Source organism: Acanthisitta chloris, unplaced genomic scaffold, assembly GCF_000695815.1.
Source record: "Acanthisitta chloris isolate BGI_N310 unplaced genomic scaffold, ASM69581v1 scaffold1735, whole genome shotgun sequence".
NCBI classification, from domain to species: Eukaryota; Metazoa; Chordata; class Aves; order Passeriformes; family Acanthisittidae; genus Acanthisitta; species Acanthisitta chloris.
The window spans coordinates 195997-220842 of NW_008672964.1; the positions used below are offsets into that span (position 1 = coordinate 195997).

The following is a 24846-nucleotide window of genomic DNA, read 5'->3' on the forward strand; positions in this document are numbered from 1 at the left end:
ATGCTCTTCTCTGCCTTTTCCCGAGAAGTGCAAGGGAATGAGCAGTCTCCTGAATGGCAGCTCATATTTGCAATAAAAACAAGCAAACAAAAGAAAGACTTTTTTTCCCCTTATACATACTTCTAAAATTTTCTGATCTAACACCCAGAAAGGAGGTGCCCATGAGGCCACACAGAGGAAAAGGCCAAATGACAGTTCACGATGGTCTGAGTGCAAAGTCAACGCGCAAAAAGTAATTCCAAAGTTTTGCAGTGAGGTCTGAAATCCAAGGCATTGAAGGACACAGCTGCAGCTCCCACAGTGAAGAGACTGACAGCAGCAACCATTTATGCTGCTTAGTGAAACGTAGATGCATTTGCTCAGACAACAACTGACTGAGTGGGTTTAACAAGCAGGATAATAGCTCAGGGTGTCATTTTGATCTGAATACATAATTAAAGGGGATCAAGAAAAGGCTCAGGTTTAGAAGTGGCCTTGAATATCTGCAGCCTAATTAAGATTGATTTTGCCAATCACTACTCAGAACATGAGTCTTCTGTTTGCTCTTGTTTCCAGTAAAACATGCCATCTTCCTAGACATCAGCATAGCTTCTACAGGCATTACCCACAGAGAAAATGAGGTGGGTTCAAACCTGGCCTAAAACTCTTCTATACAGCTCCTATGGGCTGCTATCTTTTAGCTTTAGATTACTCACGACAAGTGCAATCAATAAGGCTTGTTAGCCTGGGGCTCAGAAGGGCTGTAGCTGTTTTTTCATCTTAGCCTGTATGCGTAATGTGATAGGGCAGTGAGGGGGCACAGATGAAGCGGTTTGTTATTTATGACAATATCAATCAATGCACTCTATTGCTAAATGAATTAAGTAGCACTACCATAACTGGCTTTTCTGCTGCAACTTTGGTTTCTAAAAATTGCACAGAAGACTGGTATTGATCTGCCTGAGTCTACTGCTGTTGTATTTCAGTTCTTTTGCAGTGGAACAAAGTCCCTTCTACCACTGCTACAAAATTTATGTAACCATAAAACTATACTCATCTAAAGACTCACAAAAGGACCTGAGCAGATTTAAGCCTTCAAAATTCAAGACTGTAACTCCAAACCTCTCAGGAAAGCACGTGGTTCACTCAGGAGAACAGACTCTTTGACCATTTGATGCAAAGGTTCCCCAACTTCCTGCAGCCCTGGATTCCCTGGATGCCCAGACCTGCAAGTCCATGCAGTCAGATATTTTGTTGCTGCTAGTGTTGTACCAACTAAAGGTAGACCTACTAAACACACAGTGGTCTCCAACGCCAGCAGTGCCCCTGATATAATTATAAATGGAAGTGGCCAGAAAAGAATGTGACATAACAAGAAAAAAATACCTTGGGAATGAAACACCTGTGCTTATCTGGAAGTGAAGGACCTGGGTTCAGCTCTGCATCTCACCTGAAGGAAGCTTCACCATGGAGCCATCATTTCTCCCATTGTTTGCCACTACAAAAACAGTTCATTCTGGCTCACTGGGCCAGAAGATCTGAAAACAACAGGGAACCTGAATGCAGCTCTGGGCCAATGCCTCTCACCTTATGGGAAAACCTCGGGAGATGAAGCATTTGGTGTTGATCAGCTGTGCTTTCATCCCTGAAGGAGGTCCAAAGCATACCAAGACCTAGAAGAATGGCCAAAGGTAGCGAGAAAATGGCCAAAGGTATGGCTGCATAGAGATGAAAAAACTGTGTGATTTGAGCAATGCAATTTCAGCCTTCAGCCAGTTATCAGGAATGTGGAAAACATTCAGTCTATTTGCAAACATGCAAATATGAATTACAGTGAGCTCATTTATATAACCATGTGCTTGAAAGCCAACAGATATAATTGGGCCAGGAAGGTAGTGATTAACATACAATAAGGAAACAACCGATTGTGAGATTTAAGACAGATTGAAAAAAGACAGGCCACGGCTCACTGTCTATGGCTGCTAGACATGTGGGACTGACTGCACTGCTACTTCATCTGTGACATTGTGATGTTTTGTTTATCACTATGCCTGCTGTTGCCCAGACAAATAAACCCTGTGGGACCATTTGATGCTGTATTAAGTTTTGTGCCTGAATGCATAAGGGTCCCTAGAAAGCAGCAAGAGGATTCTAGTTCCTTTGTAATGTTACAGAAAACAGCAACAAAATTGGTGTTCAACTTCATGTGGAATTGTGTGGTAATACTCAAGAATTTGGCTGTATACCTGGACATCCACCAGTTATCCTTTAACATGCCTCTTTCCTTTCACACCAGGATGGTAGAAGGATTTGGACAAAATAGTTTCTGGCAGCTACCAAGCTATCAAAAACAAGGTCCAGGATAAAATGCCTTTGAAGGCCATGAAATCAGCAAGATGATTTCCTTGAATGACAATATTAAGATGTAGATAACCAGGAAAAGGCTTTGGTGAGTATGGAACCAAACATGAAACCTGAAGCTCCCAAATTCAATCTGATCTGACCACAAAACATCCAGCTTTTATACAAAAAAAAGGGTGTTTTGAAGCAGGAATTGGTTTATTTTTAGATACTCATTGAAAGAATCTCCAAAGAGGAAACATACATTTGTGAGGGTTTGTTTTGTTGCTGTTTTTTGTTTGTTGATTTTTTTTTTAAACCTGGAAAAATAAACAACCATTGCAACTGATAATGAGGATTCTGTTAGTATAGCTCTGACTTAGATTTGGTTTATGCAGCTAGAGGAAATTTGCTTCCTTCCATTTCCCTTTTACAACCAACTGTACGATGTAAAAGTCTGGACTAATTCCAAGGGACTAAACCAATTATGATAAATAGCTAAATTTGTGAATATGTAGAATCAACTGATCATCGCATAATTACTTATACTCCCGAGGCTATGGTAAAAACGTGGCAGCAGAATCATCGTTATTTTCATCACAGTAATTATAAATCATCATCGTTGCATTCTTGCAGATGTGGCTGAATGCCACCTGAAACTCTGCCTTCCCTCTGTGTCTCAGATTTGCTTCTCCACTGTCCTATGAATTTAATTTATTTTTACACACACACAACTGCTCTGCATGTTTGCCAATAACTCTTCAAACCTGCCTTAAATATCTGAGAGTCTTTAATTTCATAAGAATATTCCTTGCAGATCACCAGTTCTGTTAACCTTTATAATGATGTATGCATAACCACATGCACATATTTCTTAGGCTGAAATAGCACACATATTTTACAAGGCTATAACCAAATAACGTCCATGGATTATAAACATAGGTAGCATTATCAGCCTTCAAATACTAAGGCTAAGCACTAAACATTGACCTCCAGCTCAGTGGAGGGAAAGGAAGAAACAAAGTTAGGTGAAGGACAGTGTGATGTCAATGCCTCTTTTCATGGCAATGTGCTGCTGCTGCAATTTGTTTTAAAAAGCAGACTGCAGCTATGCATTTGCTTCTAATGACTCTGGCCATCAACAAAATGTAGGCAAGAAGAAAGCCCCTCATAATGAACAAACTGGCAGAGAAACAGTTTTCAGGTGGGGAAAAAAAAATAAAACCCCAAACTACACAGCAAATGAGAAAACTAAGCAACTAAGTTTCAAGTTCAGCAAGTACGTAATTGCATAGCCCCTACTCTACAATATGTTATGTTCAATACCTAATTACAGGTGTGGGACAAAATCCTGGCACCACTAGAAGTTTTATTATAGTTATGTGGAATCAACATTTCAGATTTCCTCATTTCTAAATTGCTATGCTTCATGGCTCATTCTGCAAATGTAAATGCATGAGTTAAGTGCCCATATGTTTGCCAGATCACGAGCTAAAATCTTCATTCAGATGAGTAGTTACTTCTACCTGAATAACCTCACAGATTTTAGAAAGCAAAGTAAGTTGCTATTTGTTTTAAATAGAAGTCAGAAAGTGGCCCTCCTAAAAAGGAGATATTAAGAACTTCCAAAACCTCTATAACTGTCCTTAGAACTTTTCCCACCTGATAAGTTCCACAGAGAAATTAAACACTCCTCTGAATTCTACAGGAAGGTAAAAGGCTATCTAGGTTAATCTTTGCTATCCTTTTCACTGTAATATGTACTCAAGTTGGAGAAGCAACCAAAACAAAAGCAGCCTGATGTGTTTAATGTGCCCCAGTCTAGTGGGATAGAAGAGCTGTTAAGGAAAAAAGAAAATGAGAGAAAGAAGGGAAAAAAAAGGGATGGGGAAACATAATGAAGGGAAAAGTTCTGAAGATGCCTTTTTCATTCCCCTTCTCCTACAAGGAAATTCAGCAGCACACGCAGAAGCTACTAGACCACAGTGGCCACCAGATTTCAAGAATCAGTTTCTCAAAGGGTGACCAACTTTCCCTTTCTTTGTGCATATTTTCATGAGTCCCACAGGTTCTGCAGATAGGCTGTGAGAACATATCTGAATGCTTTTTCCTTACCATAGTACCTTATCTTGAAATTTACTGGCAACAAGAAGTTCCTACCCGTAAATGTGTCAATCATAAACTACGTGACTGCTATACAAATCACCACTACTTGAAATTTCTGAAATCATTCTACAGGGGTGGCATTGGCTTTGGCTGACTGACTTGTTATGGTTTGTTGGGTGTAATTTGTTAACATGATGTGCTCTCTACAGAAGTCAGCTGCACACTTCAGCTGTCTGCACTGACGTAATAAGAAACTTCAGAACAGATCTAACTCTGCTTAGACATTACAAAACTGGTTTTAACACTAAAAACAAGGGGTTTGATTTTCTTTCCAGAGATAACAAAACCAAGAAAGAGCTACACGTATCAGTGCACTAGCTCTGTATCTTCTCCAGCATAAATCATTAATGGCTTTGGTAGTGTGCTTGTGAGCTTATAACAAGAAATATCCTGAAGTTAAAAAGTATAAAGATATTAGAGAGTGATTATGAAGGATCACATACTAGATGCACATAAAAGTCTGAATATATACATCTGGGACACAAATTAAAAGCAAGGAAAACTATCTATTGTAAAGACACATAATGAGCACAGTGGCAGATGCTTGAAAATGATTCTGCTGTAAAACAAAGTAGCAGCTATGAGGTGGAAATTTTTTCTAAATTTCCTTAGAATAGGGTTTTTTTCCAGAGACTGCTTTATAGGAAAAGTACTGACATGTGCCCTCTTCCTTGGACAGAAAGACTTCACCCTGAAGTACCAACCAATGCAAGAAGGCAGTATCTGAAACATATCCTTCAAGAGGATGAATCTTGGTATCTGCCCTCCTGAATAAATTCTACCTGTATTCATTTACTGAGTAATAGATCACAGAAGGCTTTTCACGAGACATGTTTTCAATACTTTTTCTTTCCTTCTACTTAATTTTTTTTTACTGATATCCAGATGAGAAAGCACCAAGAAGCATTTGCTGAGCATATGCAACTTGCAAGTATTACCATTAACAGAGATGGCTAATGGATTGGGTTTTTTTCACCATGCACATATATATTCTGACTGGCATACAAACACTCTTGATCTGAAGAACTTGGCAAGGAGAGCTGAGTAATTGTGGACCAGCTCTGTAGCGCAGCATGAGCATCTGTGCTTAGACACAGTGAGGAAAGTGAGGTTTGGGTCTGACACAGAGGATGCAAAACACACTTTAGATGTTTATAAAGTCTCCCAGTGTCAACAAACTGTAAAACAGAATTACAAAGCCTGGATCCAGAACACAGACTGTAGTTTTCTTTTGATATTGCAACTAAACTCCGGCCCCACCATCTCAATAACCTCAATTTCCCCCCAAAACACCCAGAGAAAAGATCTGAAAGCATCAGCCAAAATTGGCACTGGCGTGATAGCCAAAGGACCTGCACCTCTTGGATTCATGGGGATTTATGAAGGAGATTATATAAAATTGCTAGACATGGCCAGAATTGCTTTAGTCTTTAAAAGAGTTCCCAAATGGAAAGTATAAAGTCCTTTTGGATCAGCTTTCTTAAATTAACTGGCACAAATCGGGTGCTTTCTTGCCTTTCAATCAAGACAAAGACCCTCCCTGAGGCAACTCTGACATGTATTTTAAACTGGTGGGCCTAATTTTCAAATAGAAGCTATTGTAAATGAAAACATTATTTCTGGGAGCTGAACCTAAACATGAAATACTTCAAGGCAGTCAGTCTTTCTATATAAATTCTCTGAAGTCTACCAAACCACATCTCAGGAAACCAAGAATCTTCTCAGAGAAGATATGTCCATTCTTATCGCTGATATGGGATTCTGCATATTTTAAATATAAATAAGTGACTCACATTTAATGTTCTCCAAGCACAATCATTGACTAGTTTTTATCTGAGTCAAATCTCATCTCTCCTTCAAGCTGTAGAGGTGTATATATGGAACCTTTCATCAAGTTTCCAGAATTCTATTTCTACTCTCAGCTCAATATAAGAAAATTTATTCTCTGAAGGATGAAAGTTCTTCAAGTACTACTGTGTTGGGATATATTCTCTATTTTGGTTTGCTCATGCTTTATTTTTAGCTTTGATTACTAACTCCACAAATGTAAGCTAACTCCTGCAGAACAGGTTTAGGCAGTTCCCCAGAAGTGTCAGACACGTGTCAAAAAGTTTCACAGTTATGTTAAATTTCAATGGAATATGAACAGGCTTATTTATTCTGGAGATAACAATTTTTGTTCTTACTTTGTTGTACTTTGAGGGATCTTCTAAGGATTTCTATCTTTCTCCATTCCCCTGAGAAACAGCTTTGAGAATCAAAAGTACAATTGGTATAACAATCTTCAAGATTAATGATTATATAAGTTTTATTAAAGTTCTCATGCATTAAAACTTGGTACCCACTGAAAGAATATAAAATATGCACTATACATTTGGAAAGGTGATGTATTAAAAGAGGTCCTTCAAACTAAGAATAATACTTGTATTCATTTTTCAAAATATCTCACTAATTATTTCTTTTTTTAATTAGGCAGCACATCTAATAAAATATAATGAAAACATGAAAATTTAATGATACTTCTTTCCATCTTAGATAATGAAGCTGTGGTCACTGACTATAGCTTTCTACCTCTCTGTCTGTCTCTCTCCCCATCTCCATTTCAAGTATCACGATAATTCCTTTCTCCTCTTCTCCTTCCAAGGTCCTCACCAGTTTACAAGCATGTCATCACTAAACCTTGTGTCTCTATAACATGACACCCCTTTGCCAGTCTTAGAGAGGTCTGCAATGATTTGTTCATTGCCTACCTCTCCTTATGACCGTTTTCACTAGTCACAAGCAACAAGTTTCTACTTTTCTGTTCAAAAGCTTCTCACTAGAGAAATAATCCAAAGTTTCTACAGGGCCCAGAACAAAATAGGTGCAATCTCGTAACCGCAATGGAAGACCTGAACACTCCAAGTCACCAGTTTATTTATTCAGATTAATCTAATCTAGTAGTGAATTATTAGAAGCAACACATGTTTTTGCCACAGGAAAATCTGTCATGTTTTACAGTACATGCTAGTACAGTAAGAGTACTCTTGTTAGTCAGTCCCCCACAAAAGAACTGGCTGTTCAGACAGCTTGAGCCACTCAGTTGCTCTAAAATGTACCAAACAACTGCAAAGAAACTCACTCAGCTCTGGAAGCATATGGATTAAATAACTAATTTTTTCCACATTTATTCAGAATTTGTAAAGCCATCTATTTATGCCTTCATGTACCATAGAACACAATCTGAAAACAAGAATAATCAAACTTTGTCTACTAATATGAAAGAGGTGCTGGCTATAATCCCTCATCTGAGGAGAAATGCCCACTATTTTCCACATTAGTCATCTTAGTGTGCCACCACTAACATCTACTCACTTAAGAGATGCCTGGAAGGGAAAACAGCAGACAAAACTGCTGGAGGTGCTTGGAACACATGCATGTTTTAGGGCCAGATGTCATGAGCTAGAACCATGCCAACCACCCATTAAACTCCAATTTGTTAGGGCCAACACTAGAGTCATACCCTATAGTCCCTAGCACGAAGCAGTAGAGAGACAAGATCATACAGAAGATCTGAGATGTAAGAACAAGAAATCAAGGAACACTTCTGAGCCTACATGTGCTAAATGGTTACAGAAAAGATGCATTTCAGACATAAGCCTGGGAGGTCAATAACAAGGGCACAAACTGTCAATAACCATATTTCTCACTTTTTGTTTCTGGGTCAGGGTGAACTGCTGCCAAATACCAAGCAGAGAGAATTACTGAAGACATTACTGATGGATATCATGTTAATATCAGCATTAAATTCTCTAGACTCCACCTCACTATTGCTTTACAGTTAACCAACTATAAAAGCCCATTGTAAGGTCATGAAATTCATACAAAATTCAGTTAGCTTAAGGCTAACTCCAGTATCTCAACACTAAAGGGTAATTTGCAATCTAAGTATACCCATTTTATTCAGGCATAAATCCATACAGAGTGCACTTAAGAAAAACAGATATACTGACACTTTGAATTATCATCCAACAGAAGAACAGCCCCGGCAATATCAGGAAAGACAGATTTCCTGAGAACGTGCTCAGGAAGCCATGTTTGCAGCCAGCTCAGTAAGCTGAACCAGAATTAGAAGGGAATTAGTAACATCCAAACAGCATCTCAGAATCTGACAGTCTTAAATCAGAACAGTCCTAAACATGTCAAATGGATAATGTTTGCCTCTTCAAAACCCATAATAACATAGCTCTTACAGGAAAAGCAATGAAGAATTCTGGAACACCTTGCTTCCCTGCAGCAAGACTGAATTGGTTCTTTCATTCCTGCCTGCAAGTTGCAATTGTCTTTTTTTTTCTTCTTTTCTTAGAGCAAAGGTGATGGAAAAGAAAATAATCCACCGATACTTACCGTTTAACACCTATTTGGCTGGCAGTAATTACTGTGCCTAAAGGAGATTAAATATATCTTAATACTAGTACGGCAGGAAGCATTATAAAAGACAAGCAGAAACTCATTTTCTAATCCAAGCAAATAATGTAGGACTTCTCATTGCTACAGGTAGAATTTTGTTCTGGCCTTGCTTGGAGGACGTTTGGACTAGGAGCTAAAAGATGTTTTAGAATAAATTAGCACAACCATAAATCTGACAAGAAGATTAATATTCTAACTATGTTCACAATAATTAACTCACCAAAACTGTTCCAGAGTCATTATCCAGCAAGGGTGGAAATGGGAAAGTTTACAGCACCCCTGTAGATTTATAAGCCAATTAAGAGTGACCCTCCTCTAGATTTCATTAGAAAAGCCTCTGTTTCAGCAAATGCTCACACATACAAGTAAGAAGTTTCCTGATGAAAGGGGATGCAAGGGATCTTTATCACCTCTATTAAACACTTTTCATGCTCCCCTGTGAATTACATATTCCTAATGCATCCTCAGCCTCCTGTCAACTCTCCCGCCTTCACACAGCATCCTTGCACCTGCAAAAAGCAGAACTGCCACTGTGGCACTGCTCCCTGGGGGTAGCTCTACTTCATACCTTGCATGACCAAGGTGTCATGGTCCAACACCAGAGAAGCACTCACAATCTTGTAATCCAGCTTTGGGGTTAGAGCTCACAGCTCCCCTTCCACCTGGAGCCATCTTCTGCCTTCCATGTGCAGGGGACAGCAGATGTCTAAGAAGCTTCACCAATGAAAAGTCCAGTACAAATTTCTGCTTAATATGTACAAGTATGTGGATGGGTTTGGACAGAGTAGGAAGCATCCCTTTGTTATCTATGCCATTTTCCCCCTTTATTGCCCTTCTGCACAGATTCATTGTTCTAATATAAAAGCCTTCTCTGCCACTGCCAGAGCAGTCTCCCTTTATCTCCAGTTCCACAACTTCCCTTTCTCCTTTCAAAACTTCGTATAAAGAACATCTCTTTTCTCCTTTTGTTGCATATATCTATGCCTGTTTCATCCCCTCTCCTTTGTGCCTTCCTGCATAATTGCGTTTTTCAGCTTTGTAAAGTATTTCTCAATATAGATAGCATAAAAATTGCTATCTATAATGAAATAGCATTGTATCACAGCCCACACGTCATTCCCAGTAAAATACACAATTTGGACTGACTCAAGATGCGATGTGTATGCAGGTAAAGCAAATTCTGAATTATTCAACACTTAAAAACACTGAAAAATCATTTACTTGTTACAAGCAATAAGATTTATGTTTTATGTCTCCCAATCAATATCTAGTGTGTCCACACATAGCTGATTTATCCATACTGAAAATATAATTATAAGTCTAGTTTGCTCTGAACCACAGAGTCCTTTTGTAACAAGATTATTTAAATACAAATGGGGTTGGAAAATTGGGTTTTAAATGGCTAATCTGTCTTGTCTTCAACTCCAGCTGCAGAATTTACTAACATCATAAACACAGGCTGAGTGAAAACTTAAGAGGTTTTCTGATTCTCCTCGCGATCTGTCTACGCAGTGCTCATTAACGGTGAAGTTGATGGGAGCTGTATGCATGCTGAGAAAGGAGGATAATAAGCCTTGTAATCTCAATAAAGAGAAAGAGATTTTTACTAGTGATATGTCATATATGCTAGTGTGCAAACATCTGTCTTATCAGCAACCAAATAAAGAATTTATGCACCCGGGTCTCTGATGCCCTGAAGGACACAAATGCCATATGGGTGGACAAAAGCTATACTCACATGGCTGGAAACAACTCCTCAGAAGCCACACTTGCAATATGGAGCATCAGATATTTGTGAAGACATGATTAGGAAAAGTTTCATCTGGATAGATTTACTTGGGCATTATGAAAGGCACTACTGCCTTCCTGCTGTCTCCACCAAATGTGGCCAATGGCCCACGACATGCAGTGGGAAAAGGCTGTGCCAGTGCATCCTCCTCCAAGACACCACTGCAGTACCACCAACTGGGAATATGCCATGACTTTCTCTCTTAGTCATGCAAATGGGCTGGGAGAAAATGCAGATCAAGTCTGACTTGTCTTGAGTAGAGATTAATAATTTCCATGAGTTTTAGTTCAACAGACATAATGGAGAAGAAATTTCAAGACCCTATTTCCCTTTGTTGGAACTGTACACAAATTCAAACAAGGCGAAACCTCAAATTTCTACTTGAAATCAAATGCTTGCCTTGAAACCCACATAGTTCTTACACCCTTCTTTTCAACAATTCAGTGTATTGTTACTCTGACTATTCTCCACATATCTATACTGCCTTCAGAAAACAAACAAAATCACCAGACTATCTTATACTGACACACAATCTCCCCTTTCAATAGTTTCAAATGAATGATAAATTGTCACTAATGAGCAACTGGTGTGAGACATTCACTAATATCTATACAGCAAAGCACAAGATTCCAGCTAGATTTACTAAAGTAGAAGATATACCAGTGAACCTGACAGGTCCAGAGCACATCAATACTTTAGACGACATCTGCTTTGTCAATATAATGATCTCCAGGCAATAATGATTTAGATTTCACAACCCCATCTGAGCTATGAGTTAGTGTTGACCAGCTCTTTAGTAAGGAACAGCACAGCTTTCTGAAACAAAAAGCAATAAAGTAAACTTCTAGCCATTTTAGCTATACACAGAAATTTAAAAAGGAAATTTTCAGAAGTTCAAAGTCCTGAGGGACACAGAGGTTACAAAAATTCTGTCTTAAGGACAGGGAAAAAAACTTCAAAGTTGCAGCCTGCAGGGCGGGTGTGTTTCCCAACTGACCACCTGAGATTTTTGAAGTGGTATATTTTCCACAGTAACCTACATTTCAACCCCTCCACTCCCTGTGGATGAGAGGTAACCTAATAACTTGCCACCTTACCCTGACATAGGAAACTCCTGCCTTAAATCCTGCTTTGACAGACCACCTCACTCATCCACAAAAAATAAAGAATGGGCTAATATTCTGGTTTGGGCTATTGATTTTCTTTGGAGTAGCTGGTATGGGGCTCTGCTTTGTACAGGAATTTGTACAGGAAATAGTCTAGATAATTTGGGGATTTTTCATTATTGCTGGGCAAAATACATCCCTGAACCAAAACCAGCACAGACACGAATTCCTGAGTTTGAAGATACCAAATTTGTGGCAGATTGGTACAGTGTACACTGTCACAGATTGTGACATGGAGGCTACCCTGGGGTGCTGCTTTCCTTGCCCTGGGAAATGGTCCACTCCACACCTTGCCTTGAGTCAAGGGCAGTGGTTCTTTCCTAGAGGTGTGCAGTGCAAAACTTCCCTTAAAGCTATTCAACAGCCAGATGTTCAGGACACACCATGCTGTGCTTGTCCTCATTTCATCCAAGGGTCTGAAAAAAATCTTCAAAATTTGGCTGGTCAGCAGACTTCTATGTTTCTTCTTAGCTAGAAAAAAACAACACCTAATGAAAGGGTAACTGCCAACTGTGAAATTTGGAAGTATAATTCTATACATGTTTCTGAAAGCCTCTTTGGCTTTCCTCATTGTGCTCTGTATGGCTCTCAAGATCTAATTTAATTCAGTGAAACAAATCCAAAAGTGCCAGGAAAAAAAAAATAAATCAACTTTCTCTTTAGTTAGAATAAAAATTGTACAGAAGGAGTTCTTGATCTTCATTAATTCCATGGGCAGGCATACAAGCTCTTAGGTGTTAATGAGACTTGCCAGTTTAGGTGGACTGAAGTGTCTAATGAAATGTCAAATGAGCCCACTTTGGATTTTCATTATCAGATATTTCCACCAGCAAAGTTTGGCGATGCATCCTATCAAACCCTTCAAACCCCCTGCCTGGGAACATGGAGCAAACTGTTCTTCTGGATTGGAATTACATTACTGGCTTGCATGGTCAGCATGACTCATAGAAACTAATGGGAGGGGGAAATTATTCAAATCCTTTCTCAGAGTTACCTTTTCCACATCCAAATTCTATTTCATTTCTCCTTAAGTATATAGAAAACTATCCTCTGTAGCCTATGGTAGTTTCCATTGGAAACATGTACAAAAATTATGTCTCCAGAAAAGCAAACTCTTAGATCTGCTAAAGCTTTAGAACTTGTGTCTGGATCTGCTCTGAATCAGCCTCATGCCTGATCACTCTAGTAAAACAGGAGAGTTCAGGCTGTCCATAAATCATAATTCACCGCTAAACGCCTCCTAGGCTTGTTCTTATTCTCATGCACAATATTAGGTGTCAGATCAGAAACTCATAAATTGGATCCTTAGGGCATGAAGATTTGCTGTGGTAAATTCTATGTGTTGTCTGTACATGTTTCCCTTAAACAAGAAAAAATTACAAAAGAAAATAAAAGTTCAAGGGTTTCCAAAACGGAAAGGACTGAAAAGTTCGACACGTAATAAAAAATTAATTTGACTTAATATAAAATTTTAATAAGCCACATAATATTTTCAGGGAAAGAAGGACTTAATTGACACCAAATCTGTAAAAATATCCCCTTCCTGATTCCCAAGGGTGGAAGTCAAGAGACAGATTAAATTATCACTATATTCAGTCCAAAATGAAATTCCACTGCTTTTAAATATTAATTTTTTTAAGAAAGTATAAGTATCTGGTGCAATGACAGCCTAACATAACATTTTAAGTGACAGGTGAAGCAGAGCCACACTTGACAACTTTACGACCATCTTAGGGCCAAAGCTGCCTTCCTAAAGGAAGAGGGATTTAATCAGCTTTCCCTAAATCAAACCATGATAAAACAAAGGCAGTGGTGATACAATGGATTTTAAAACCACAGCAGTTAACCTCCCTGTACACGCATCCCCACTGACTGCAATACACTCAGGTAGAAATTAAGCATCTCTTCTCCTCTCTTCCTGCTGCACCCCAGCTCTCATCATTCACTGCCATTATGTTGGAACAACATTTAGCCAAAGTGTTAACCAAAATAAAATCAGAAGTCTACTTGGTTACCCTTAACAGGTTCCCTTTCATTTTCATGAAGAATCTGAGGGTTTTATCACCGCATATTGTCATGCTACAAGCGCCGTCGATTTTCAGAACTACAGGGCATAGCACAAAGAGGACACTACCGTTCCTTACTAATTCACTAACAATTTACACTCTCCATAAGAAAGGAAGACTTGTAAACTTCTCCATCCATACCTGAGGCGACATTGCTAACCCATGCACTCCTACTGACAGCACCTGGCATGGCCACACACTGAACTTGTGACACAGCAAGCATCAAGTCTGCATTAAAATAAGAGGAAAAGGCTCGAGCACTTCTAGTGTAGCTGCTAAATCATCCCACAACTCATGCCACAGCTCCAGCCTTCTCCAGCTGAGGAGCAATTTACCACCCATCTCCCCCAGCATGAGCTCTGTTGTTCTGGCCAAATGTGTATCAGACACAGAATTAATTTCCATATTTCCTGGAGAAAGCACATAGGTGATTAGCCCCATTTACCCTGGTGTGCCTGAATCAAAGCCAACCAGGCACAGAAGCATGCAGGTCATTTTGAGTGCCCTGAGCATCCTCACAGTCTGAAAAACAATGTAGTCCTGAGGGCCTAAACTTGTATTACACAGACAACCAGTGACATAACCCATTAAGATCAAAACAGCCCGTGGAGTCATTCAGGTCTGCTCTCTCACCACAGCAGCACTCTTCCAACTGAAGTTGTTTCTCTAAATGCCAAAATGAGCCTGAACCAGAAAGACCTGAGGTCAACGGCATCCACAATTCAGACCTACCCAGACAGTGTCGTCTTGTCTGTACTGCTTCCAGTTGCGGCCAGTGTCACTGAACATCAGTGTGTAGCTGGTTACCCAGTCTGAGCTCCCGTACCTGCCCTGGGTAGCGACTGCGACAATCTCCACTCTATCTCCCAGATCAACCTGGAGCCACTGCTGCTCATTTGACTCCAGAGGGGACCAGCCACCAGCTCCTGAAAGAGATTGGACAAAGATAATTTAGATGACAATGACAGCAGAAGAAATCATACTTGATAAAGAGCCATGCAGTTACTTCAGGTTATCACAGAGAACTCTACTTCTTGAACATGAGGCTGTTTGTTCATATTTTTGTATTAGGAAATATCCTACATGAGGTGTGCTTCCTCCATTAACCTAAAGTTCATAAGGAATTTTGAATTTCTAAGAAGTGTGAAGGAAATTTATACTTTTTCAACTGAACAAATGTCAGTGAGGTTGGCGCATCCTCAGTCACAAAAAAAAGTAATCACATCTATCCCCTCATTGTGTGCTTATGCAATTCTGGGAATGCAGACTAGTAACTTCCAGGTTGCTTTGACATTTCATTTTTTGCTATGCTTTGAAAGAAATGTGAAAATGTTAGTTATCATGATTTGAGCCCTATTAAGTATTTGAAAGAATGGCTTAATTACAGCTTGTAAATTCATTTCAGGTAATTTGTTGTAAAGCTAGAAACCATTTGATTGAACAACTAAAAGGACTGCCTTCACACTGGAAAGTAGCTTCTCTTACATGAGCTTGTAATTCATGTCTGTCCTTTAAAAATAAAGATATCTATCTCTTGAATTCTTTAGAGGTTAAACAGGCCTGTGGTAGCACCAAGCTAATGAAACAGAACAGGAACCACTGCTTGCATTTTACCACTTTGCTCACTACAATAAATGGGAGCTTATGGTTAAAAGGCAAGTCATTCCAGATCAGAATATATTATTTTATGTTCTCTTGCTTTCTTTAACATCCTTAAATTATAGGCTATGTTTATTTTCCTTTAACTTCTTTCTACTTGCAGACATTTATTCTCTGTATATAGCCAGCATTCACTTCAGCCTTACAAATAAGTGAGCAGTGCAGCTATGAAGAACATAAAAGCCATCAACAAAGCATCCAAGGCAGCAAATTTTGAGGCTGCCACTGCTTCTGCAACCCATCATCTTTTTGTTTTGCCATTATTAATGAAGCCCACACAAACATTTCTGTGTGACTACAGTGAACACAAGGGAAAGAAAGGAAACGTAGAGTTGAGAGTAATGCATTAACGATTCCTTATGTAAATTACAAGAATGATTCCAAATAAGCATTTCCAAACAAAAAGCATCACTAAACTTTGGTTATAATAGCTGGAGTAATCTTAATGTTTTAAGCTTATTAACTGATTTGTCTCAAAGTCGCTCTATGAAGAGTTTATTGAAGTGAATAGAGTTGAAAGATTAAAAAATATGGTTTATGTCAAAGAATTAGATGTCAATAAATCTGCACTTGAAAAAATTCCTTGGTTTTCCTGAATTGCATTGTATTTCCCAATTCACAACAGAAATCCCTTTGTCTAAGAACATATGTTAGAATTTTCATTACTTACAATTCCTTAATATAGGATTTATCTTAATTCCTGAAACAGAAGTATACCTGTTCCATAGCTGGAATTGAGTATCTTCTCTGCTTCCCTGGATGACTCAGTCTTCATTCATCTACAAGAACTCTCCGGGGAAAATAGTTTGTAACCAAACCAATGCATACTGCTTGCTAGGGCCACATTCATCTTACCCATTTCAATCCCAGTAGAAGCCTTCACTGTCTATGTGATTATTTAACCTGCCTTAGATGGCTCCTATGAGCATGCCATGAAAGACCTATTGAGAATATAAGGAATTTCATCACCCAATTCTTCTCTGACTGCTTCACAGCTTTTTTAACTCCATAGCTATATATAGCTTATATCAGACTATAATACTTCCTGTTAGAAGTTCTAGCAATGTTTCTTCTCCTCCCATCCTTTTTTTTAAAAATTTAAGTGCCATATAAAGAATATTTCTGCCTACCTTTAAAATACGAACCACGTAATAGTGTTCAAAGACAACAAACTGCAGATTTCTCCTATGTGGAATTGTGACTAATGTACACAGGAGTCAAAGGAAAACTTCCTTTGGATTGTAATATCCAATACCTGAAATAGACTCTGAACACATGAGTTACTGCTTTTACTTTTTTTAAAACAGTTTTATTTCCAGGAATAATATGGCATGACATAGAAAACTAGTTCAGAATTTCTGGTAACAAAGTTGTTCCCTTCAACACTCCTATTCTACATGTTTTTACTAAGTATTAAAAGACAGGTGGGCATTTTCATCTTGCCTTTATTGTCTTTCTACAACATAAACAGCAACAACTAGATGGAAGAAAATCACTTATACCAAATAATTTGTTTGATGAGTTTTCCATTAAAAAAAAAAAAACCCTAACAACTTTGTTTTCTCTGTTCTAGTTTATACACAAATCCAAGCTTGTTAGCACTGATGCTTTCTGGTAGTATGTCAAACATCATAACTATCTACTCAACGTATTTTATGCTCACTCCCTTCTGCTCCTAGAAGTGGCAGGAATGTGATACATGTTCCACAGAAGTGTTTGACTTTACTAAGCACTGGTATTTTTCAGTTTGAGCACAGCACTACAGGCTTATAATTTTGAAGTCAAACAAATGATACACACTGAATAAAAATTTGGGAGATCTGTGGTGAGCATGAGCCCTCAAATCACAGATTACATGGTGCCTCTGAACTGTATATCTCTTTAGACGAGCACATTTGTCTGCTGGGAATGTCACTCTTCAGATGTAAGCACTACACTGACACCTGCTCATAGCATCACCTCTCCAGACCTGGTCTTGCAAGAGAGATGTAAGTTACAGACCATGTTTTTACAGAACAGCAGAGGCTTCAGATATCATTTCTTGTAGAGAAAAAAGCCTCCTGTATTTCCCCCTCTCCAAACTTCCACCATTACCATTTCCACAGATGGACAGTATTTCTAATTGCAAGAACGGCAACTAAAATCCCAATAACAGCAAAGCTGCATTGGCTGCATGACTGAGGGCAGAACTAAAGCTTTTCCCATTGCACATCTCTCAATTCTGCTAGTAAAGCAAACACATTGCTTCTGCTTGCTTTTGTGGATATCCTAAATCCTCACCAAATACTGCTGTGAGTGCCAAAAATCAATAAATGTTCTTTTTCCTCCGTATTTACTCTGTTATACAGAGTAGGTGGCACAAGGGATACTGGTATATTTTTTCCAGCACAATCTGTGTCTGCACAGTTCTTTTATGCACATCATTCCCCATAGTGTGCCAACACCCTATCCCATACTCGTTTTAGTAAGTAGCAAAAAGGCACATCCAAAGCTTAGCAACTATTAACAGTCATTTGTTCTTCCACCCACCAGTGATGCTTGCTCCAGGGACCACTTGCCAGCACAGACCCAAAACAAAGGACAAGAAGGCTATAATAGGCAACAACATGGGCTACTGAAGACACTGTTTACAGGACATCAGCTCCTTTGAACAGATACAAGCACAACCTCAACACCCTTTTCCTGCAGTTGGGCACAAGGAAATTGAAGAGGACCATACAACTTTTATTAAGGGTAGCATAAATACAAACCAGACAAAATGTCGCTTTGACTACACCCACCAGATCTGCATATTTGTTTTAGGTAATCTAGAAAGTACAAATGTATGAAGATGTCACATTGCCTCTCACAGGAAAACAGGAGGGACAGGATACTCAACAAAGTCCACATTTGGCATTCTACAACAACATATCTGAAGGACATACAATTTCCCCATTCTGCCCACCAGATTCCCACTGGCATTGATAGGATTCTGCACATTGTACTACACCATCATTCCTCACAGTTCACATATTTCACATATTCTGTGGATCATTTCAAAGGAGATGTTCAACATGATATGGAGAAAACACCCCAGTGGAGAAACGGTATGAAAGGATTCTGATATATTGCTCATATTCTCCATGGCAACAAATCATAATGCTAGAAATATGAGGAGAGCAAAGATCTGATGGTTTCTCAGCTGGAGACCCATATGATTCCAAGAAATATGATCAAATACTTTTGTTTCTGTTTCAGACTATTTGTACATTTTGCCACAGTTTTTTCAAAAGCTGCATTTAAGCCCAGTGTTACACAGTCAGTGCTCCTTGATGTTCCCCAGGGTAGCTCACAATGCCCATACTTATTTGTAGTCCATTAATACAAGGCATAGGGAATTATTATTTCCACCCTACAGTGCCTTACAAACAGCTCAACTGGCTTTATATTGCACTAAAAACTCCTGGACGTCCTGCTGCAACTAAGTGCTTCCCTGCTGCAGAATTTTACTTTAATGCCTAGATCAAACACTTCCTGGCCATAAAACAAATTCTTTTTGACATTATATATGTTTTATATTCTCACACATAATTGCCTATACTGACTACTCAGGCTGAGAGCTAATAAGAACTGAAAAAGCTTAGGTGATACAGTCATATTGTAGCAATTTTCTTATTATTTTTCATTATTTATTTAATGTAAACAAAAAAGCTGATAAATCTCTCTCATGGGTAAGTAATGTATTTCATGGCTCAGAATCATATTTTTTAGAATGATACTTACCGCTTTACTATTATCAGTACAGATTTATCTGCATTTTAATTAAGCACTTTTGGCTGTTCACACAAAGCTTTACTCATGGGTAGTTTGTGCATTTGTTTCTTTTAATGGTACTTTCAACTACCATAGTCCTTTTTAAAAAACAACAACCTTTAAGTTATTGTTATCTATTACTGAACCAACTTTATGAATTGGAACTTTCTATTGATGAAGGTCTGTGTTGTGTTCTATAAATTCATCTTCACCTGTTGCATTTGTACTTACATTAACAAATATATTGATCTGGCTTTCTACCTGGAGGCACTGCTATTTCTAGCACTGCCTTATGAATTACAAGCAAAGCTAAGCCAACTGATCAAAATACTCCAACATTATTAGAAAGCCATAGCCCAGTCCTTGTTAGAGAATATTATTTCTTGTAAAGATATCTCCTGTTTGCACTCAAGTGACAGCCAAAGAAAATTTCTTCAGCCACCACCTACCACTGCTTGCTCCTCCAACCCAAGATGAAGTACTGTGCTGGTTCTGGTATGGGGCTACATTTTGGAATTGCATTGGAAACAGTGTTGATATTACAGAGATATTTCTTGTTATTGCTAAGAAGTGCTTACACACAGGTCAAGGCCTTTTCTGCTCCTCACCCCACCCCCCCAGTGAACAAGCTGGGGGAGGGGGGGCAGAAGTTGGGAGGGGACACAGCCAGGACAGCTGACCACAACTGATCATATGGATATTCCATACCATAAGACATCATGCTCAGCATATAAAGCTGGCGAAGGAAGAGGGAAGGGGGGATGTGCAGAGTGATGGCATTTGTCTTCCCAAGTCACCATTACACGTGATGGAGCTCAGCCTTCCTGGGGATGGCTGAACACCTGCTTGCCCATGGGAAGTGGTGAATTAATTCCTCTTTTGCTTTGTTTGCACACACAGCTTTTGTTTTACTTATTAAAATGCCTTTATCTCAACCCAGGAGTTTTCTCACTTTTATTTTTCTGATTCTCTTCGCCATACCACAGGGCAGGGAGTGAGTGAGTGGCTGTGTGGGGTGGAATTGCTGGGGTTAAGCCATGACATGTGCTCAATGTGGGTCTCGAAGGGTTCGAGATAATTACAGATTTGAATGTAATGTGCTAGGTCGATTTTATAGCTGTTACTGCTGTTTAGCTATTAATCAGCAGGCTTCTGTGCTTGCCATGGGGCTTGCTTCCCTTACTGTTTATTAGAGCCTAGTGCTCATTAGTAGCTACTTTTGCTTTCTCTGCTTGCTGCATTGCTTGTCATCTGACTGCTGTGCCTGGGAATATTTTGCTAACAGCAGTGGCCATGAGTCTGGGCTGGCAAATGGCCAGGGCATTGCTGTGGCTCCTGTGCCACAGTACTGGACAGGATGGAACTCCAGTATGAACTCGAGTCAAAGGGACTGTGACCTGTGGATGAGCCCATGTGGCAAAAGGACATTCTGATGTGCTTGTGGCTGTGAATAAGAGCAGGTACATCTTGAAGGGCCTGTGGCTATGGTTACATCTGTACTGCAGCTGGTATACTTCTGAAGGGATTGTGGCCAAGGGCAAGTCCACTCTGGAGAAGGTACATCTTGAAGCAGCTGTGGCTGTGCATGAAGTCATGCTGGAGCGTGTCAAAGCATGTGGCCATGGACAAGCCCATGACAGAGCAGGTCCACCCTGCAGGGACTGCAGCCATGGGTAAAGCAGGAACAGGTTTACTTCTGAAAGGAGTGTGGCTGTGTGGGGCTTTGTTCTTGGGGGTTAAACCACAACAGGTACCCATATGAACTCTGTTGGCACTACATCTGCAAATTCCCACAAAAGTCTGTGCAACAAAAAGCTTAAGCAAGGTAGAATTTAGCTTCTACATCTCTGCATTAGCCTCAGCTCATCAAAGCCTTCAAAACATGAAATAGTTGCAGGAACTAACTCCCTTACTTAGGGCTCAGTTTCAATACTCTGTCTTCCTGTTCCTACGATTAGTGTTAAAAGACAGCATAGACCTCACTGATACAATACTGAATGCCCAAAAAAATAGAATATCTTACCCCTCACTACATGATAAAACTACTGTAGCACAGTTAAATAAAATCTATTTCAACTTCTGACCTTAAAGAAATTATTGTCACACTTGTAGATATTTTAATATCATTTTAAAATACAGCAGAACCAGACCTTGAATTGCAGTAAGATTGACTTTTAATCTCTTCCTCTTTTCTGCAGATAAAATTAGTTATTAGGGTCATTTGCACAATCACATACACCTATCTATTCACCATCCCAGCCAGCAGTTGGAGACAAAGGCAGTGCAAACTCAAGTTATCATGCTCAATGTTTACAACTTTATTTTGTTGAGTAACTGCCATGTGGATCTTTTCTTGCTGAGGAACTCTGGTTGAAGAGTTCCAATATGATATAGTAACACCCATCAAACACTTCTCTAATGACCTATCAACTCCTTATCATTAGTGCCAAGCAATATGAGAGAGTCCCAGTCAATAGATTTATTAAATGGTGTTTGATTAAAACAAGCACTTCAGAGATGTTTAAGGAAGAAAATTCTCATTTATTTTCAATTAAAACCTTTCTTATAGTATCATGTTTTCCAGTGTTACTTAAAATGAAAATCATATGTAATATGATAATACAGGGCTTTCCACTTTTTGAGGCTCTACCTTGGGAATGAGGTGGGAGTCAACAACCCAAATTTGCAATGGGACATCAAATGATGCTCTAGATACTGCTAACTTCTCTTTTCTGGTACCAAGTTTCATCCTAATAGTTCCATCTTGTTTGTGAACTCATTATGTGGGCCTCAAACATTCTTCATTGCAAATGTCTGCAAAGTGTTTTTTTCATGTTCACTATTTCTGCAGATTTGTGTAATCATTGAATTCCGCTGAACTTTATATTTAGTTGCTACTATCTTTAACACCTGCATTTCAGAACAGGTCCCCAAGCCTAATGACCTTCAAGCTCTTAAAATTATGAGAACTCATCAAAAGCAAAAAGACTATCTGAACTTCCTTAAGGATGACTCTACAAGAGAAGTGGAGATCTTCAAATTTAATAGAAGCTTTCTACAGTAAAGGAAGAAATTGCTCCTATGTGGAGCACTCTCAGAAGCATATATTAATGGCTGTATTCAATTCAGCTCTGAATGCACTGCATACAAACAGCATAAAAAGTTATTCTTTGTAAATGTGATTAACAAGAATAGTTTAGGCATTTCATGCTGCAATCTTACCATCTCGCCTGTTGAGCTTTGCATAGCTGGGACTGTGAGTACTGAAGAGCTCCGAAGAACTGGTAAGGGCTGTTGAAGGTAAGGGAGATACCAATGCATCATCACAATTATCTAAAAAAAAAGCAGAAAACATACAGAGGTCATCATATGAGCAACACATATGCCAACTTGTGCTACCTCCAGGTGGTGTATCTTTCAACTTAGTAGACAGAGACTGGAGACAGAGCACACTTGTGCTTGAACTCACATGTGAGACTGAAATTTACCCTCCAGGACAGTCTGGTGGAATGGCAATCAGATGGAAGCTGTTGTTAAGACACTGAATACTTGAAAAGCTGGAAAATGTTTTACTTTCAGTGAATGAAATTTGATGACCTCCCTGCAGTTAAAGAAGGTAATGACTCTTGTTGCAAAAGCCACTGGAAGGGTGTAGTAATGCCTCGGCAGACTTGAGAGAACACCCCAGGTGTGTTCAGTAAAGTTTTTCCCCTGACAAGGTATGCAATATAGGAGCTACAACTTCATATTTCTGTATTGAAGTGACACACAGGGATATGTCATCTGGCCTTTTGCAACATGCAAAAGTATATTCTGTGCTTCCCAAGAGTCACATGCTGCACTATGATCACAAAACCTGGGCATTTCCTTCATTTCTTCACCAAGATCACACACTCATGCATGGCCAAATTAGTTTTATTCACTCACATGAGCAGCCTCTCTGTCTCTCCTCTCTTTCTTTCACATTTGTACCTGAGAAGAGATGGGCTAGGCTAACACTCAAGTTGAATTTTTCAGCCCATAATGTTTGAATAAGGATGGAATTAAGAATAGTAAGTTTGCTCATTACAATGCTGTCACATACATACTCAAGAACATAATGCAGCGTTTCAGTAGGGAATAATAATAATAATAATAATAATAAGCCCCTCTCATTTTTAATTGAATCTCCCATGGAGCAAACACAGATCTAGTTACTGGAAAAGTCCTACAGGTCAGAAGGATCTCAGGCAGCCACAGTGTTCTTGTACTCAGAGAGTAAATATGAAATGTGCTAGGATTGGGGGGGGTGAAGAGAAAAGGGGAGAAACAACCCACTAATGATATTTCAGGGCTACAAAAGACAAGGAATGAAAGAAAAACTTGCTTTATAATTATGACAACAAATTTATATTATCCCAAACCTGATTGATACCTTTTCCATAATAAGATTACATTAAAATACTTCTCATCTCTTTCTACAGTGACTCTCTAAAACAGCCCAGATACTTTTGTAATCCAGGTCTATATGAAATAAAATCAGTGTAATCAATATAATTTGTATCAGCACATTGAATGATGGATCTCAGAAAGCAAACTTCTGCACAGAACCCTTTCCATCTCTCTGATTCCCATCAGCAAAAAGGCCTAACGAGATCTGCAAGTTAGACAAATTAGGGTCAAGTGTCACTGATGTTGTGACCGTGTGGATAATTAGCCAACAAAACAAGTTACCAAGGTCCTGAGCAGATTCTCTACCACTTACACCCTTTGAATCTCAAAGAGAACTTCTGATTGCAATGCAGAAAGGACTGTGGAGTCCCGTGTCTCCTGGTACACCATGAGCTCAGGCCACAACTCTTCTATTTGGACTTTAAAAAAGCCCAAACTGTAAATTAAAATTAGGGTCTTAAATTCATTGTCACATGTGACCTGAACAAAGATTTAAACAAATATCTCAAATGGTGAGTACATCAGGGCATTAAATTCAGACGAAGTTCTGCATTCTATAAAAAACAGCAGGGGGTTGGGTACATCTCAAAGGGAGGTTTCAAGGTCTTAGAGACAGATTTACATGACTATTCAGCAACATTTGAAATGTGAAGTTAGAAATTACCGAGAGCAGAGATTTCAATTTAAACAGTGTCTAGACTGCTGCCACTCTTCAGTTCCCTGTGGTTGCTCCTGGACCACGAGAGAGCTCAGCCCATCAACCTGTGATCCACAGCTGTCCAGGACAAGAGCCCTAGTGACAGTCTCTGGGTTTTCATTGTTTCCCAAGGGTAGCACTGGATACCTAAGGGATACCAAGTGTCTCAGCACTGCAGCAAGAGTAAACCATTTCAGAGCAACACATTTAAGGTTTTCCCTAGCATCTCTGGAGGCTCCAGCCTGAGAAGTGACAATTAGCTCTTCTAGCTACCAGATGCTTTGTCTACATTTCCACATTGTTTCTATCTCC

At 39.2% G+C, this 24846-nt stretch overlaps 1 protein-coding gene across 1 annotated transcript in view; it reads right to left on the reverse strand.

Annotated features, from left to right (window-relative positions):
- The window catches only part of LOC103802253 (contactin-associated protein-like 5), a gene marked incomplete at its 5' end in the record, with an annotated part of 207327 nt that extends 184588 nt beyond the window's left edge, over positions 1-22739 (reverse strand). The window contains 2 exons of the mRNA XM_009074706.1: positions 14688-14881; positions 22629-22739. Coding sequence (XP_009072954.1) covers positions 14688-14881; positions 22629-22739 — 305 coding nt within the window. The remainder of the gene's footprint in view (positions 1-14687; positions 14882-22628) is intronic.
- Between the last annotated feature and the right edge of the window lie 2107 nt (positions 22740-24846).